This window comes from Pongo pygmaeus, chromosome 21 (assembly GCF_028885625.2).
Source record: "Pongo pygmaeus isolate AG05252 chromosome 21, NHGRI_mPonPyg2-v2.0_pri, whole genome shotgun sequence".
In the NCBI taxonomy this organism is placed as follows: Eukaryota; Metazoa; Chordata; class Mammalia; order Primates; family Hominidae; genus Pongo; species Pongo pygmaeus.
In genome coordinates, this window is record NC_072394.2 from 41330855 (window position 1) to 41343957 (window position 13103).

The 13103-nt window shown below is 49.9% G+C and overlaps 1 protein-coding gene across 1 annotated transcript in view; it reads left to right on the forward strand.

Moving 5' to 3' along the window:
- The window catches only part of PPP1R16B (protein phosphatase 1 regulatory subunit 16B), a 117794-nt gene that overhangs the window by 83701 nt on the left and 20990 nt on the right, over window positions 1-13103 (forward strand). The window contains exons 3-5 of the mRNA XM_054467509.2: window positions 677-747; window positions 6636-6781; window positions 11752-11855. Coding sequence (XP_054323484.1) covers window positions 677-747; window positions 6636-6781; window positions 11752-11855 — 321 coding nt within the window. The remainder of the gene's footprint in view (window positions 1-676; window positions 748-6635; window positions 6782-11751; window positions 11856-13103) is intronic.

Here is a 13103-nt window from a genome sequence, read left to right on the forward strand (position 1 = left end):
CACACACCCCTAGACAAAATTCTAGGGATTGGGGATGGTTAAAACCTCTGCTACCCTCCTCCTTCCCTAGGGCTCAGTAGGGCCAAAGAAGGGGCATTTGACACCCATAGGTGAGCCATCACCTGCTTTGGGGACCCACAGTTTTAGTAAAAATCATCACAGCTGCCAGAGCAGGAGTTCACCTTCAAACCACATGCTGGCCACTGTGCTGAGCCCCTGGCATGGCTCACCTCGATGACCACTCACACTGCCACCGTGAGGAGGATGAACATCATCCCCATTTTGCAGATGAGAAAACTGAGGCACAGAGAAGGAAGTGACTTGACCAAGGTTGCACAGCCAATGAGAATGGTGCCCAAATTTGAACCTCCAGAGTGTATGCTTTCAATGACTAGAATGTGCACCCTCTGGACAACAAATGTAAATTGCTTAGCTCAGTGCCTGGCATACAGGAAGTGCTGAATAATTGTTAGTTCTTGTTACTGTTATCCATAATAAGATAGGCAGTGGCATCCACCTCTTGGAAATTCTGGGCCTCAGTTGTCTCATCTGTAAAATGGGGAGGTGTTACTACATTCTTCATAGGCCTGGGGGAGAGTGGGTCTTACCCGGGCCCCTGCATGCCTGCACACCCAGTGTGCAACGGGAAGCTCACTCCTGTACCCTCCTATTGCAGTACGCTACTTCCTGAAGAATAAGGTCAGCCCTGATTTGTGCAATGAGGACGGACTCACAGCCCTACACCAGGTAAGGCCGGGCTCGTTGGGGCTCCCGGGCTCCCTGCCGCTCACCTGGACAGGTACCCTGTTTCTTGGCACTTTCCTGCTCAGAACCCTCAGGGAGGAGGGAATGAGGGAGGGAGGAGGAGCTGCAGCTGGCCCATCTGAAAGGCTCTTGTCTACTTTGGAGACACGCGTGTCTGTTACTGCCATCCCACAGAGCCCTGTGTGCGCCCGCAGACGCGCCTGCACATGCAGGCTCTAAGGACAGGGAGCCTTTGTTCACTGCATCCCTCCTGCCCATGAAAGCAAGTGTGTTTGGAGCTTGACAGTGTACGAAGCACATTCACACTTATCAGGACATCCCATCCACCCTGGCGACAGAGGCAGTTGGCGGGACTTATGTGACCTGCCTAAGGTCACATGGTCTTGATTTATGGTCTTGAGCCATGTGCTATCATGACATGTCCTTTCCAAGGCAGAGCGATGGGTCCAGCCCTCCCTGCTGGGGATGGCTTCTCTGGCTGTCACCTTTCACGTGGATGCTGCTACAGCCTCATAACTGGTCCCCAGCATTCAGTCTGGCTCTGCCATAATTCTCTGTCCATGCAGCAGCCATGGGGATGCTGAAGACAAAAATCTCTTCGTGTTACTCAAAGTTCTCTGGTGTCTTCCCATAATCTGGGGGATGAAGAACAAACTCCGCCACAGTGCACAAGGCCCCACGAGGCTGGGCTCGTGCCCAATCTTCTAAGCCTCCTGGCTCTCTGGGCTCCAGCCACCCAACTTCTCAGGTCCTTGTACCCAATGGGCTCCTCCCCACCATACTTCCCACAGCACTTGGTGCTTTCACCCATTAGCTGCCGTCCACAGCAAGAGCCTGGGAGCTGTGCCATGATAGACATACCCTTTGTCTTCTGAAGGCCCTCTTCCTTTGTAATTAGTCATTTTAGCCATTGATGTCATCACTTGATGTTGACTTCTCCCCTACTCAGACGCTGAGCTGCCCGAGGGCACAGCCCATGCCTCTTGCTTATGAGTGTGTCCTAGCATCTTTCCCCATGCTGGCATACAGTAGGTGCTCAATATGTGCATGCTGAATTAATGCATGAATACACCAAAGCCTCCCTGTGCCCGAGTTTCTAAGCAGATGGACTTGAGTGAGAGGGCAGGCAACGAGAACCCTGGGCTGGTGAGGGCCTCTCCACCTCCATACAAGGGCAGGGGTGGGACGGACAGAGACTGGCCACGCCCTGCCCATAAGCCCCAGGGGCAGGTCCCTGTGTGTCCTCTTGGCTTCTCTCTCACAGGGCCTCAGGCATCTCTCAGGCAGCTGCCTCAGTATACCCACTCCATCTGCCCTTGGAAACTCCCAGACTCCCAGCTCCATGAACCCTAGAGGGCCTGGGACTCCACTAGGGAGCGGAGAGCGGGTGGCTGCTGTAGCTTGCCCTGAAATGGAGACCCAAATGCCAATTCCCAAGGCTGGGCAGCATCCACCAGCCATGGGTATGAGGATCAAATGTGTGGGCTACCTCCTACTGCGTGCCAGAAAGGTGAGGATGTCAGGACTGAGAGTCAGACTTGTGGCCCGGAGCTGTCACCCACTAGCTGTGTGACTGTGGAGAAGTTACTTAAGCTCTCTGTGCCTCAGTTTCCTCATATCTGAAAGAGGAATAACAAGTACCCATCTCATTGGGTGGTTGTGAGGATTAAATGAACACATGTAAAACTCCTTTAAGCAGCACTCGATGCTGGATAAATATTATTATTTATTAAAAGTTATTAAAATGTATCATGTGACCACTTCCCTGCAAATTACTTCAGTTATATATTTCATTTTTATCCTTACAACAAACTTCAGAAATATTATCATCCCCAGGCCAGGCATGGTGGCTCACGCCTGTAATCCCGGCACTTTGGGAGGCCAAGGCAGGCGGATCACCTGAAGTCAGGAGTTCAAGACCAGCCTGGCCAACATGGCAAAACCCTGTCTTTACTAAAAATACAAAAATTAGCTGGAATTTGGTGGTGAGTGTCTGTAATCCCAGCTACTAGGGAGGCTGAGGTAGGGAGATTTGCTTGAACCCGGGAGACAGAGGTTGTAGTGAGCCGAGATCATGCCACTGCTCTCCAGCCTGGGTGACAGAGTGAGACTCTGTCTCAAAAAAAAAAAAAAAAAAAGAAATTATTATCATCCCCGTTTTATGACTCAGGAAACTGAGGCAGCCTATTCAATAGAACTTTCTACAATGATGAAAATGTTCTGTGTTTCTGCAGTGCACAGTACAATAGCCACCAGCCACACGCGGATCTACAGCACTCGAAATGTGGCTGATATGACTGAGGAAGTGGATTTTGAATTTTATTTAATTTTACTGGATTTAAAGAAACAGTGGCTGTCGTATTATACCGTGCAGCTTGGGGAGGTGAAATCTCCTTGTCCAAGGTCAAGCAGTGATTGAGTGTTGAAGTCAGGATTTGAAACGAGGCAGTCTTAACTGCTCTGTGGACACCACAGCTGCAATTCTCTGAGCCCCAGGTCCCCCATCGAGTTGCCATCCCTGCTGCAATGAACTCTCAAGTGGCGCCCATTTTTTAGCTTGGGGTTCCCACCACCTCACATAGTGCCTCAACTTCTTCCTTGTTGGTCACATTGCTTTCTCAGGACCAGTTTCTCCTGTGGGTTCCTGGGCCCCTGGGGATGCATGGTCAGGGAGGCGGGAACTCGCCAGGCTCCAAGTTTAGCTGCATGAAGCTCCTGGCTGACCAGCTGAAACCCACACCCCACCCCAACCACCGCACGTGCCTTGGGCCCCATGTTGTCTCCCTTTCAGGGAGACATCCACCCTCATCAGCCTGTGGGCTTCCATTTATTTTTTTCAACAAATACCTATTGTGTACCCACTCCATGCTGGCTATCTTCTGGGGACACGGTCCCAGAAGTAAGTTAGGCAGAGTCCCTGCTCTCAGAGTTCAGAGTGTGCTGTGACCACAGGCACATAAATAATAATAGAGGTAATGCAGTGTGGTCAGCCCTCGCATGGAGATAGGCAGGGGCTCAGTGGCAGCTTAAAACTGGGAACCGATGACTCTACTCAAAGGGGAACTGAGAAAGGCTTCTAAGAGGAAGGGATATCTGAGCTGGGTCTTGAAGGATGAGTAGGAGCTTGCTAGCTAGAAAAGAATAAGGCAGAACATTCAAAGCCGAGGGAATAGCATGTGCAAAGCCTTGAGAAAGGGGCTCAGCATTTCAAGTTTGGAGTCTGGAGGGTTCCGTGGTTCCGTGTGGCACAATTAGAGAGCAGGGAGCCTCAGGGAGAGGTGCAGGTGGTGAGACTGAGAGGGTTGAAAACAGGGCCTTTGGAGTCAGACTGCTTGGATTTCAATTCATCTTACTCCATGTGACCTTGTACCACCAGGCCTCCTTGAGCCAGTTTCCTCATCTATAAAAGGGGCCATTTCCCCGTCTGTAAAAAGAGCAATCCTCATAGGCTTGTTTTGAAGGTTAAATGAGGCAATGCATGGCCAAAGCTTAGCAAGCTGCTTGACTCTTGTAAGCCCTCAAAAAGCATTAGACATTGTTATTGACAATGTAATGTGACATGTTATTACTGTTGTTGCCGGGGCTGTTATTGTTATCACTGCTATTGTCACTGTTGCTCCAGTGCAACAAAGGAGATGGGGGCACATTAAGAAGAGCTTCCCATGCCTGGCAAAGGAGTGTGGATTTTCTTCTCTTGGCAAAAGGGAGCCCTCAGAGGTTTGTAAACGGAGAGCAACATGATTAGATTAATGAAAACGCTCTCTCTAGTCGAGGGTGTTAGGAAGGGGAATGACAGGGAGGTAGAGAAAGATGATGAAACTTCATCCAGGGCAGAGGGTGGGGACAGCGATTTAGATGTGCAATTCATACCTGGTGATAGATTGAAGCTGGGAAGGGAGGAAATGGGAGGAGGCGGGAGGAGGCGGCTGACTGCCAGGTGCCATTTCCCACCTCGGCCACCGCAGAGGAGGAGGCCCGCCCACTCCACCAGCTACCACCCACTCCATGTGCGCCCCTGCACCCAGCCCCCAACGCAGCCCTTACCCAGGCCGGGTGTCCCAGGTGTAGACTGATCCAGCCCCTGGACATCTGTCTCACAAGACTCTGCCATCTGGGCACACAGTCCCCTCCCCCTTCAACCAGAGGCTTCCACTCCACCCCCTATGTTTCCTGCGGTGTCTAGGGGTTGGATTTCTGGCCCTCTTGCCCCTGACCCCAGGGGCTCCTCAGCGGCATCTCCCAGTAAAGACCTGGAGATGCTCACCTTCCACCGCAGCATCGCTTCGTTGCCTTTGGCTCCCTCTGCCGGCCGCGCCGTGCTGCTGCGTGGTTCTCCCGCCCACCTGAGGCAGTACCCACCCGCTACAGGGTCACATCTTTCCCTGCCTGTCCGGAGAGATGTCCTCAGACCTAGCCACCGTCCCCCCGCACCCCCGCCCCGCAAAGACCGGCTGGCGCAGAAAGAACCTGGGTCTCTGGCGCCATCTGTGCAAACGGCTGCTCCTTTCCCACATGTCCTGGCGCTGAGCCCTGGCTTCCCTGGGGATAGGGGTGGGGCTGTGGTGCCGCGCCATCCCACGCCTACACCCACGCCCACACCCACCTGGGGCCGTGGGCTTCCACAGCTGCTCCTGCTCCTTCTGTTGGCATCTGGACTCTTCTCTCTATCCCTGTGGTCGTTTCTGGACGCCAGGCCACCAACATCTCTTAACTGGGTGGCTTCAACACAGCTCCTCACTGTCCCCTCCCAACGTGCACACATGTGCGTGGGCGTGCACGCGCACACACACCATCTGTTCTCCACGTGCAATCAGAGGAGCAGTTGTTTTTAAAAGCAACTCTGATCATGCTCCCCTTCTTAGTGTAACTCAGTGTCTCCCATTGCACTGAGGACCAAGCCCCAAGCCCTTATCTGGATGGGGAGGGCTGAGTCTGTGAGCCCTGCTGTGTCTCCTGCTGGCTTTCGCAGAGGTCACCTCTAGGGAAGAGTTTCATCCTGCAGTCTGTAAAGTGGCTCCGTGTCTTTCTCCTCTCGCCCAGCCTCTCCCATCCTGGTGCCTAGCTTGACGCCTCTCTGTCTCCTTGGGATCTTTTCCTCCCTGTCCCTGGAGCCTGGGGGCCACCTGTGTTGGAGCCTGTGTTCTCTCTAGGAGGCTGCAGGCTGCTGGCCCTTCCCCCTTACTGGGGCTGCCCCATGTGCAATCACTGCAGCATACAGGCAGGAACACAAACATGGCTGTCTCCTCTCAGGGACTATCAGGACCCCTAGAATGCTCACGTGGAGCTGGATTATTTCAGGGGGAGTCTTGGTTACTTGAAGGCTTCCCCAAGATCTGAGCTACCTGGTCAGAGGTTCCTAAGTCAGAGGTTTCAAGCTATGATCTTGAAACCACTTTGGAGGCCACTGCCAGGAAAGGGGACACCCTCCCAACACACACACCCCTGACTCAACCCAAGCAATCCTGCTTGAATTTACTGGTCATCTAAGTGAGAGTTCTCCATACAATTTTCTTTGGAGAAAGCCTTCTGGGATTGAAAAATAAGTTTTAAAACCTCATTCAAAATTTTGTCCCATTTCACTGATACTTGCAAAGCACTTTATAGCTGACAGAGTGTTTTTTACCTGTATATTTTTCTTATATATTATTAACTTCATTTTTACTCACAAGGAGACTGAGGCCCAGAGAGGTTAAGTGGCTTGCTCAAGGTCAAGGGCAGTGCTTACAGTGTGAACATCATGGAGCTGGATTCAAACTTAGGCCTTCCACAGTCTTCCTCATGGCCTCTTGCGGGGAACCTGGCATGTCCTGACCAGGGCCCAGGGCCCAGTGCCCTGCCTGGAGCTGACTCTGCCTGTGTGTCTCTCCCAGTGCTGCATCGACAACTTTGAGGAAATTGTGAAGCTGCTCCTCTCCCATGGTGCCAACGTGAATGCCAAGGACAACGAGCTGTGGACGCCTCTCCATGCTGCAGCCACCTGCGGCCACATCAACCTGGTGAAGATCCTCGTTCAGTAGTACGTGCTCCTCCCTGCCCCAGAGCAGCCTCCCTCCACCTCTTGTCTTTTTCCAACTTCCTTCTCTCTCCCCTCCCTTCCTCCCTTCCTCCCTTCCTTCTTTCTCCCTTCCCTTCCTCCCTTCCTTCTCTGCTCCCTTCCTCCCTTCTTTCTTTCTCCCTTCCCTTCCTCCCTTCCTTCTTTCTTCTCTCCCTTCCTCCTTCCTTTCTTCCCTCCCTTCCTCTCTTCCTTTCTTCCCTCCCTCCTTTATTCTCTCTTCCCTCCCTCCCTCCTTCCTTCTTTCTTCCCTCCCACCCTTCTTTCTTCTTTCTTTCCTCCCTTCCTCCCTTCCTTCTTTCTTCCCTCCCTCCCTGCCTTCCTTTTTTCTTCCCTCACTTCCCCCCTTCCTTCTTTCTTTCCTCTCTTCCTTCTTTCTTCTCTCCCTTCCTCCCTTCCTTCTTTCTTCCCTCCCTTCCTCCCTTTCTTCTGTCTTCCCTCCCTTCTTTCTTTCTTGCCTTCCTCCCTCCTTTCTTTCTTTCTCCCTCCCTTCCTTTCTCCTTTCTTCCCTCCCTTCCTTCTTTCTTCCCTCCCTTCCCCCTTTCCTTCTTTCTTCCCTCCCTCTCTCCCTCCCTTTCTTTTCTCTACTTTCCTCCCTCCCTCTCTCCCTCCCTTCCTTTCTTCTTTCTTCCCTTCCTCCTTCCCTCCTTTTCTGCTTTTCTTCCTTCCTCTCTCTTCTCTTTTTTTCTCTCTCTCTGTCACTCTTTCTCAGTCTCTCTTGGTGCTTGTCACTTTCTTTCTCCCCACATCCTCTCTTCATCTCTCTCTCTCTCTCTGCTTCTACCTCTCACCCTCTCCTCCCCTCAGTTCCCCTTTACTCTCCCCGTCTCTGTGTGCCTGTTCTTTTCTTCTTCTATCTCTGTCTCTCCTTCACTCTTGGTCTCTCTCTGTATTTTCCAGTCCCTTTTTATTTTCTCTCTTCTCCTTCCATTCTCCCTTTCCCACCAATTTTTTATAGTGATAAAACACATATAACATAAAATACCATCTCACCCATTTTAAGTGTGCAGGTTAGTGGTATTAAGTACATTCATATTGTTGTGCAGCCATCACCACTCTCCATCTTCAGAATGACTTTCCTCTCGCACAACTGAAACTCTGTACCCATTAAACAGTAATTCCCATTCCCTGCCTACCCCTGGCTCCTGGTGACCACCGTTCTACTTTCTGTCTCTATGAATTTGACTACTGTAAGCACTTTATAGAAGTGGATTCGGAAAGGCCAGGCGCGGTGGCTCACGCCTGTAATCTCTGCATTTTGGGAGGCTGAGGCAGGTGGATCACCTGAGGTCGGGAGTTTGAGACCAGCCTGACCAACATGGTGAAGTCCCATCTCTACTAAAAATACAAAATTAGCCGGGCATGGTGGTGCATGCCTGTAATCCCAGCTACTTGGGAGGCTGAGGCAGGAGAATCGCTTGAACCCAGGAGGCGGAGTTTGTGATGAGCTGAGATCATGCCATTGCACTCCAGCCTGGGCAACAAGAGCAAAACTCCACCTCAAATAAATAAATAAATAAATAAATAAAAAGTGGATTCAGCTGGGTGTGGTGGCTCACGCCTGTAATCCCAGCTACTCAGGAGGTAGAGGCAGGGGAATCGCTTGAACCCAGGAGACTGAAGTTGCGGTGAGCCGAGATTGTACCACTGCAATCCAGCCTGGGCGACGGAGCGAGACATCATCTTAAAAAAACAAGAAGTGGATTCATACAGTATTTGTCTTTTTTTGACTGGCATATTTCACTTAGCATAATGTCCTCAAGGTTCATCTATGTTGTAGTATGTGTCAGAGTTTCCTTCCTTTTTAAGGCTGAATGTACTCCATTGTATGTCTATACCACGTTTCACTTATGCATCCATTCGTTGATGGACACTTGGGTTGCCTCCATGTTTTAGCTATTGTGAATCATGCTGCAATGAACATGAGTGTACAAATATCTCTTGAAATCCTGCTTCCAATTCCTCTGGTTATACACCCAGAAGTGGAATTGCTGGATTGTATGGTAATGCTATTTTAAATTTTTTAAGGAGCTGCTATACTGTTTTCCACAACGTTTTACATTCCCGCCAACAGTACACAAGGGTTCTAGTTTCTCCACATCCTCACCAACACTTGTTGTTTTCTGCTTTTTCTTTTTTGTTAGTATCCATACTAGTAGGTGTGAGGTGGTCTCTCACTGTGGTTTTGATTTGCATTTTTCTAGTAATGAGTGATGTTGAGCATCTTTTCATGTGCCCGTTGTCCATCTGTATATTTTCTTTGGAGAAATGTCTATTCAAGTCCTTTGTCCATGTTTGAACTGGGTTGGGTTTTTGTCATTGAATTTTAGGATTTCTGTATGTATTCTGGAGATGGATCCCTTATCAGATAGATGTACTATTTTCTCCCATTCTATAGGTTGTCTTTGAAACCACTGCCAAATCCACTGTCATGGAGATTTTGTTCTATGTTTTCTCCAAAGAGTTTTATAGTCTTAGATCTTTCATTTAGGTCATGGATCCAGTTTGAATTAAATTTTATATATGGTATTGGGTAAGGATCTAACTTCATTCTTTTGCATGCGGATATCCAATTTTCCTACACTATCTGTTGGAAAGATGGTTGGTCTTTTCTCCATTGAATGGCTTTGGTACTCTGTTGAAAATCATTTAACTGTATATGTGAGGGTTTGTTTCTGGACTCTATTCTATTTTATTGGTCTATATATTTGTCTTTATGCCAGTCCCACACTGTTTTGATGCTAGAGTTTTGGAGTTCGTTTTGAAATCAGAAAGTATGAATCCGCCAGCTTTGTTCTTCTTTTTCAGGGTTGTGTTGGCTATTCAGGTTCCTTGAGCTTCCCTATGAATTTTAGAATAAGCTATTCTAGTCTGCAAAAAACATCACTGGAGATTACAGGTGGCTGACACCTGTAATCCCAGCACTTTGGGAGGCCGAGATGAGTGGACTACTTGAGGTCAGGAGTTCGAGACCAGCCTGGCCAACATAGTGAAACCCTGTCTCTACTAAAAACACAAAAATTAGCTGGGTGTGGTGGTGCATGCCTGTAATCCCAGCTACTCAAGAGGCTGAGGCAGGAGAATTGCTTGAACCTGGGAGGCGGAGGTTGCAGTGAGCTGAGTTCGAGCCACTGCACACCAGCCTGGGTGATGGAGCAAGACCTTGTCTCAAAACAACAACAACAACAACAACAAAAATCATTGTGATTCTTAAAAGTAATAGCAAGAACCACAATTACTTTTGCACCAACCTAAATAATAATTGGTATCACTCAGAGCTGGGCACTGGGCACACAGGGATGCAGAAGTCCTGGGGAGCCAGGAAGAAAGCCAGGGGGTTTAAGTACCAGAGCTGAGACAGAGCCAGACCAGGGGGCTGATCATCTGAGGGCAGGGAGTCAGAGAGAGTGGCCGAGGGCAGGTACCATTTTGCACTGGTCTTGGCAGAGCAGCAGGAGCCCACCGTTGGCTCCCGGGGGGATGGATATGACAGTACTGCTGCCTCAGCTCAGAGAGCTGGATGAACTTACTCTGGGGTGTACAAGAGCTCAGAGAAGTCACAGTGGAGGGCTATTAGGCCAAAGGACTGGATGGTGGCCCGTGCCTACATCTCTGATGGGAACCTGAGTATGGCTAATTCTGCTAGGAGCATCAGGTGGCCACAGCCTGATCAGTGATGGTGCCAAGAGGACAAGGAAAGTGGTGCCAGCCTGGGTCAGTGGGTCCCAAAGCTGATCGGTATTACAATCACCTGGGGCATGGGTTTAAAACACAGATTCTCATGCCCTACCCCAAGGACTCTTTCAGGAGGGCTGGAGTGAAGCCCACCCAAGATGCTGCATTTTATTCCCATGGTCCCCAGGTAATTCTGCCACAGGGCATCCAGGGCCATTCTTAGGAACCACTGGCCCAAAGGGCAAATTCTTCCAGGGAGTCCCAAGTCTCTGTTCTTCTACCTCTGTCCTATCAGCCTTTTGAGTAGGGACTTGGAGGAGGTGGAATATAACTGAGGGTGTTTCTGCATATGGGCAAAAAATGAAATAGATCATGGAGAAGTAAAAAGAACTAATATGAGAGACCTGGGTTTGAGTCTGGACTCTACTGTTTCCAAGCTGTGTGACCTTAGACAAGTGACCGAACCTGTCTGAGTCTTTTTTTTTTTTTAAACTTGCTCTAGTCTTGCTCTATCACCCAGGCTGGAGTGCAGTGGCATGATCTTGGCTCACTGCAATCTCCGCCTCCCGGTTTCAAGCAATTCTCATGCCTCAGCCTCCCGAATAGCTGGGATTATAGGCTCCCACACCACGCCCTGCTAATTTTTGTATTTTTAGTAGAGACAGGGTTTCTATGTTGGCTAGGCTGGTCTTGAACTCTTGACCTCAGGTAATCCGCCTGCCTCGGCCTCCCAAAATGCTGGGATTACAGGCTTGAGCCACTGTGCCCGGTCATGTCTGAGTCTTTGTTTCCCCTTGCGTGAGATGGGGCCAACAGTATTAACCTGAGCTATTATGAGGGTTAAATAAAAGGATGCCTGCAAAAGGGGCTTAGATCAGGTTTGGCTCTAAGCAAGTGCCTGGTAAGTGGTGCTGCTGCCATTAATGTGATTTTTGTTATTGTCACCAGGAGGACTTTTATATCTGCCCCTAAGTCCCTGCCTGCTGGTTCAACAGAGTGAAAGGCTTAGGGAGGTCTCCTGGGATAGCTGTCCTGGGACTTTGGTCTCTTCCCACCTAGGACCCTGGGATCCTGAAGCCGTCGTGCTCTTGGGCTGTGTGTCAGGCAGATCCAAGCATCATCTTGCTGGGGTACACCTTGGTGGGGTTTTGAGTGCCAGGTTGTACAGTAGGATCGCAGGCGAGAGGCCAGAGGGCAGAGGCAGCTAGACCAACCGTAGCCACACCTACTTGGCCCTCACCCTGCCTCTTTCTCTGCAGTGGGGCCGACTTGCTTGCTGTCAACTCGGATGGGAACATGCCATATGACCTCTGCGAGGATGAACCCACCCTGGATGTCATCGAGACCTGCATGGCATACCAGGGTAAGGGAGGGCAGCCTGCTACGAAGTGAGCACAGCACAGAGTTGCAGAGAGCGTCCCTTAAATCAATGCAGGCGAACAGATTAGCTACGCATCGGCCTGCCTCGTGCGCCGCGCTCAGTGAATAGGATGGGTCCTCATTCGTATCCTTATCTGTGTGATTATCAAGAGCAGGACATGAGAGTACCCTGGAAAACATGCTGCGCAGAAGGGAGGTATTATCTCATTCATGTCACCTACACACGCGGGTGGCCGCAGCTGGCCTTGTCTCGTCTTCATCAGCTGTGACAATTTGGTTCAATTGTAAAGATATATTCCTATGTGGTACAATAATAAAGTCAAGAACACTGGAGGGTGCCTGCTCTGTGCCAGGCACTACGCTGGCTGCCAGGGGCCCAGATAAACAAGATGTGGGCTGTCCTCAACTCACAAATGAGGTTCAGAGAGGAAACAAATGCAGGAATGAGAGACCTGCGTGCCCCAGCACCCCACAGATAGGCCTCTGAAGCGCCACCTCCTTGGAAATATGTCACATCCCCAGATCCTCAGCTGCAGCTGCAGTCCTGCCCTGGCCCTGCCCTTGTGTACCCCACAGAGCCGCATTAACTGTGATTGAATGTCTTGTTCCTTGCACCCAGCTCTTCCTATTCATCTCTTGCAGAGGTTCTTAACCATTTTTGTGCCAATCTGGTGACTCTATGGACCCCTTCTCAGAATAATGTTTTTATTTTTTTGAGATGGAGTCTTGCTGTGTGCCCCAGGCTAGAGTGCAATGGCACAATCTCGGCTCACTGCAACCTCTGCCTCCAGGTTCAAGTGATTCTCCTGCCTCAGCCTCCCAAGTAGCTGGGATTACAGGCATGCACCATCATGCCCAGCTAATTTTTGTATTTTTAGTAGAGACAGGATTTCACCGTGTTGGCCAGGCTGGTCTTGAACTCCTGACCTCAGGTGATCTGCCTGCCTCAGCCTCCCAAATTTCTGGGATTACAGGCGTGAGCCCCCGCGCCCAGCCAGAATAATGTTTTTAAGTGCAGTTATAAAATTATAGGATTATAAAGGAAGCCAATTATATTAAAGCATAACTACCAGAACATTTTTCAGTGTGTTGATAGAAACTTCATTAATTCATTAAACAATAAGATAACAGGATATGAAAATAGCTATAGTATCTGTTGGTAACAAAGTTACAGGCACTGTTAACACAAAAAACACGGTTAAAACCGTGGGTTTTGCTTACATTCTAATGG